A 5,727-nucleotide genomic window follows, 5' to 3' on the forward strand; every position below is an offset into this window, starting at 1 on the left:
GGTAAAAAATCTCACACCCTCCAGTATGTCCAATCTTGATCGAACACATGGCGATTACTCGGTACAACACAACAACTTGAGATATTTTTATACTACATGGCAATTTTCACTTTAGAACATGGCAAATCCTTATACATAAGCATGGGAAATTTATTTGTTTTCACATGGAAAAGCTTGGCGTTGATTGGGGAACGTTAAAAACCGACATCAGATTTTTAGCATTCCTGTTACATCTCACCATCGGATCAGACTTAGCATCCCTTGAACTAACTTCGATATCTTACTATTTGCCATACTCGTACATTTAAGACCACATACCGAGCGCAACTAATTGGCGGGCGCCCCTGCTCCCACGTGATCAAATTTGGAGCACATATTTCGTTTTGGCAACTTTCTATATTTGGCACTTGCAAAACTACTATAAAGAAGAAAAGGTTAGCAATTTAAACAAATGAATTATTGGATTAAAAAATCTTGGATAGGCTTTTAAAATTTGTAACTTCTCAGAAGTTAGAATTTTGAAACTTCTAGATTTGACCATATAAAAAATCTTGGCCCAAATATCAAAATTTAAACTAAAAAAAGAACTTCTTGGCACATTGAACTTTCAAGGCTTGGGGACTTCCACAAAAGAAAAAAAACACATTGTGTGTACACTCCACCAAGGAAGAGAAGGGATAAAGAGATAGGGGAAATTCATGTGCGTCCACCCCCGCCCACCCCTTCCCCAGTTCCCACCGCATTACCAAAAACATGTGGTGCAGTGACTGCATCCAATTATACCTAGCCATATGTCAGACCGGGACAGGGTTTGGGTTGGGCTTAAAAAACTCGAGGCAGAAAACCCAGGCCCTGCCCGGCCTTTGTGCCTAGATTTAAGGTCCAAGCCCAACGCGTCAATGGAAAACCCATCAGGCCTTAGCCCCCGGGCCAGGCCACATCCTTAAAATCCACACATGCAAAGCCTAAGCCCGGCCCAGCCCAACCTTTGGGCTAAAAACTTAGGCCCAGGCCTGGCCCGGCGCAAGAATTTCGGTCCGGGTTTCACATGGCTAGGTATAGTCCCAAGTCACCCGTGGAGTAACCACGTACTCCCTCCACTCCTTTATATAAGGTATATTTGTTTTTTGAATAGTCAAACTTGTGTATGTTTGACCGAGTTTTGAGAAAAATATATCACTATCCACAAGACAAAATTTATATCATTTGATTCATCATGAAAACTAGTTTCATATTTTATCTATTAGGTATTGCACATGTTGTTATTTTATTCTATAATCTTGGTTGAACATTCAAATGGTTCACTTGCACGGAAACCAATACGCCTTATATTCTGAAATGGAGGGAGTATTAGTTATCGTTTATAATCCTTCTTTTCGCATTACCTGAAATTCATGACAAATTTCTCGGTTCTTAGTCGTTAAACTATGCTCTAAAGGGGCCCGGGGGTGGGGGTGACACTTTGCCCACCATTGAAACATAGTGGATATCTCCTAACAACAAATATATTACTATAAAAATATATTAAAAAACGTTTTTCCTGTTGTAGGGATGCATAAATCAAAACCTATGGTAAGTTATATATATTCCTATAGAAAAACAAATGTGTATTTCATAGCAAATAATAGCTATACATATTGTAATTTTTAACCCTTAACTACTGAATGTGTTTGCAATTCAGACAATAATATCATAGCATTTGGGCCCTCAAAGTAGTTTTGATCAAATGATTTACTTACACCAAATATGATAAAAGAAATGGGCATTACATATTCTTCATCTAAAGAAAAATTGAGAAACACAAGAAACTGAGTTAATATATTTCTAAAGAAACCAAATGTATTTTTTATTGAAGTATATTTTTCTTATTTTTATAGTCTTATTTTCCTCATTTGTCTAAAATAATAGGCTAGTATATATAAAAAATTGCAGAGATTCTTTTTCTCCTTTTGCGCATGTTGTTATTTCCCTTTATGTTTTTCATTCCTAGTACATTTAAGCAATATATGGAGCTCCCGTGAAAAATTGTGATATGGAAGACACATGGTGTTGATATGGCCTGCACTTTGGTCAAAACCACTATGATGGTGCATATATTTATGTTATTATAAGTTGAATGACTGAGCAATCCAGTCAAGAACAAACTCTAAATCATGTTAATAGTTTAGAGATTAGATATACCCATTTTTGCTCTTTTTTCAGTAGTCGCTTATTTTTCTCAACCAGGATCGAGTAAGGCACGGATAAAAAACCGTGTGGGGAAAATGTATCATTGCAAGGACCACCAACCATCCACATGAACCTCGACAATTGACAACACCAGGATTGTTCCCTCAAGAGCGATGCTTCCAGGAAGGAAATGGCATGTGAGCGCTCATATTTTCATGTTTATTTTTATTTTGTGATGGGGATACTTATATTTGTTGTTTATGTGTGTGTTCATTGTCTTTACCATTATATATCTTAATATTTTTTTCCTCTACTGGTTGTTGAGACTGTAAGCTTGCAAGGGAAACAAGATGTGTGCCGAAGGAAGCTTGGTAATCATAACTTACAACATGGTTGTTTTGGTGGTGCTTACACGGTTACACCCTGATCTGCGTTGCGGAAGAACTTTATCATATTGGGAGCCTTGACATTTCATTCCCCCGATTTGCTGGATATAATCGACATGCGCACCATATCGCACTACTTAATGGGTGATCTTTGTTATCACAGTTACAGAATTGATGCCTAGCTCACCATCCTTAATTAGTGATCTCCATTTACACGGTGTAAATAGATCCCAAAAATAAAAGAGATCAAGCCCGGGCAGATTAGACACAGCAACTAATTGAGTGCTCCTTCGGGAGCACCCGCAAGGGCCACTTGACACGCTCTCAGCTGCTGCTACGTGTCGCGCTTTGGGCGCTTCCTCCGGATTTTATTATTTATTTTTATGTACATGTTTTCTGCTTTCAAATAGAAATTTTGGGTTTTTTCGGCTTTTCTTTTCCACCGGTTTTTCTTAGGATTTGGCCAAAACAAAATAGGGAAAAGATTGCGCGAAAAAATGCACTTCCTTTTTTTGTTCCGTGAGAGGCACGGATTCACTTCTCATGGAGGCACGGATGTGCTTCCGGCAGAGGCACGGCCCTTCCTCTCAGAAGGGGGGGGGGGGAGGAATGTGTTCTTTTTGTTCCGCGAGAGGAAAAAATACGCATTTTATTTTTTTCGTTTCGTGAGAGGCACGGATTTACTTCTTGTAAAGGCACGGATTTGCCTCTCGGGAAGAAAAAACACATGTTTTGTTTGTGCCTCTCGGAAAGGGAAAAAACACGTTTTTTTCATCCTGCGAGACGCACAGATTTACTTCTCGCGGAGGCACGGATTTTCTTTCGCGAAAGGCACGGTCGTGCCTCTTGGAAAAGGAAAAAACGTGTGCCTCTTTGGAAAGGGAAAAAAAGTGCTCCCCGCACGGTTTTTTCGTGAAAAAAGGTTCCTCAAAACCTGTCAATATGTGATCTTGTTTTGAGTAAACAGGGATCAATGATGAAAATGATTTAAGATTTGGATGCACGGTTTAAGAAATAAAACATTTTGAAAAAACAAATCTACGAAAAATAGATGTTTTTTAGGCTCTAACTTTTTTCTACTGCTCGTCCCCTAAAAGGGCTAGGGTTTCTCTGTCTCCCGCTGGTTCACCTCGTCTTCGGTGGCCTTAGGGCCATTGGGATGGAGTGGACCCCGGCCATTGCTTGTGGGAGGGCTTTGTTTTTAGAAAAAAATAGTTTTGTTAGGGTTTACGTCCTACTCAGGAAAGGGATACGTTGGCGGCTCCCTGAGGATGGAATAATGCTCTCCCCGCCTAGCCTCCGTTCTGATGTGTTGGTTCTATGGGGCCTTAGCACGAAGACTTCTCGGCTGTCTACTAAAAGAAGTTTTGCCCAATTGCGACGCGGGAGGGGCGATGGCAACAACGCCTCTTCAACTCGCTCTAGTGCTTTTGTTAGTCGTCGCTACGTGATCTAAGAATCTGGATGTAATTTTTATTATTTCTACTAATGTTCGTTGTAATACCATAATTGAAAATAAATAGATTGAAAGTTTCTCAAAAAAATCATGAGAAAGTAAAACTCTTTCAGGTTGCAACGAGTGGTACACATACAATGTGTTATTTGTCGCAACCTGACAACGTGGGAGTGATTTTTGAAAGGGGTACTCTGATTTCGCAGATCCAAGGCATTAGTGCTGTGACTTTCCGATTGGGCCCGATCGAGCAGGGCATCTCGGCGGGCTACTCCGTGTTCGGCTGAATAGGGAAAGGTACAAGCTACCATCGGTTTGTCTAAAAAAAGAAAAAAGGTACCAGCGGTGGAATTTCTCATTGAAAAAAAAGTACCAGCGCGTGGTGGTTGGAAAGAAAACGCATCGTGAGAGTCACTCATTCCGGATGCTGGAGGTCCATTTTCTAGCCGTCCCTGTCCGTCCCCGGTCCCTCGCCGCATCTTCTTGTCTGGTGGTTGCCGTTGCCGAGCGCCTTGACTTCATCGGAGGGAGGGGAGACTTCACTTCATCGGGGAAATGGAGGAGGAGATAAATCTTGGCGGCCCCGACGGGGTGGAGGTGAAGAAGGAGGCGGGGGAGGAGGAGGAGATAAATCTGGGCGTCGCCGGCGGGGTGCTGGTGAAGGAGGAGGCAGGGGAGGAGGAGGAGATTGAGTTCGAGCCGACGGAGGACGAGCTGGTGCTGCACTTCCTCCGGCCGCAGCTGCGCGGGTTCGCGCCGCGCGTGGCGGGCGCGGTGGTGGAGGCGGACCCGTGCGCGGCGACCCCCTGGGAGCTTCTTGCGCGGCACGGCCTGCTGCGGAGCGGGCACGGCTACTTCTTCGCGGCGCGGCGGCGCGGGGAGGGCGCCCAGGCGCGGCGCACCCCGGAGGGCGGCGTCGGCGGCAAGTGGATGCACAGCGGGAGCAAGGAGCACCGCCGGTCCGTGACGGAGCTGGGCGTGGTCGCGCGCTGGTCCATGACGCTGTACTGCTTCTACTCCCGCGGCGGCGTGAGAGGGGAGGACGGGGCGCAGCAGGGGCGGCGGCGGAGCACCGGGTGGGCCATGTCCGAGTACGAGATCACGGACCCGCGGTGCTACCGCCGGGCCGACGACGGCGAGGAGGACCACTACTGGGTGCTCTGCCACGTCCGCCGCAGCGTCAAGAAGAACCTCAAGCCGCGGTCCTGGGAGTGCTGGAAGTCCTGGGATCTCCAACAGTTCTCCGAGCATGAGAAAAGCTGATCCTACAATATCTCGAATTTGGTTTGCTGTAGTAAAGCTGATCTCCGGCGTCAAGCTCGGTCGCCGGCCGGCGCAAGGCGGGGAGAATCGTCGGAGAACTTGGTGTTGCGTTTCTTGTGCTCGTCGCCCGGCCGGCTGCGCGACCTGTCATCATGTCCGTCGGTGCGCGTGTGGGTGCGCCGTGTAGACAAGGAAATAATATATGCCTACCCGTATCTGTACGTACGAGTTCCTTTCGTGTGGGTGGACGTTGCGATCTTTTTGGGGTCTGCCCATGTGTTGCGCATGTGCATTTGTGCCTTGTTCTTTCGCCTCTTCATTCCTTCCCACTGATGCATAAAAAAAAAAGGTCAACTAAAGTCATTTCTCTGTTACCATCAGCATGAGGTTCACTTCTTGCGCAGATATTTGCGGATTTTCTCGCTTGCATCCTTAACTTTATGTTCCTAGGTGTCT

General features: G+C 45.2%; 1 protein-coding gene across 1 annotated transcript; it reads left to right on the forward strand.

The window, feature by feature from the left end:
- The first annotated feature begins 4,428 nt into the window (after positions 1-4,428).
- LOC125549313 (uncharacterized) lies at positions 4,429-5,529 on the forward strand. Its single transcript, XM_048712755.2, has one exon. The coding sequence runs from the start codon at positions 4,564-4,566 to the stop codon at positions 5,269-5,271; it is 708 nt and encodes a 235-aa protein (XP_048568712.2). The 5' UTR covers positions 4,429-4,563; the 3' UTR covers positions 5,272-5,529.
- Positions 5,530-5,727: the final 198 nt, after the last annotated feature.

Source organism: Triticum urartu, chromosome 3A, assembly GCF_056163025.1.
Source record: "Triticum urartu cultivar PI428250 chromosome 3A, HENAU_Tu73, whole genome shotgun sequence".
NCBI lineage: Eukaryota > Viridiplantae > Streptophyta > Magnoliopsida > Poales > Poaceae > Triticum > Triticum urartu.

Excerpts from the sequence above, each read along its gene's own strand:
- LOC125549313 (XM_048712755.2), top strand. The coding sequence starts at position 4,564 with ATGGAGGAGGAGATAAATCTTGGCGGCCCCGACGGGGTGGAGGTGAAG.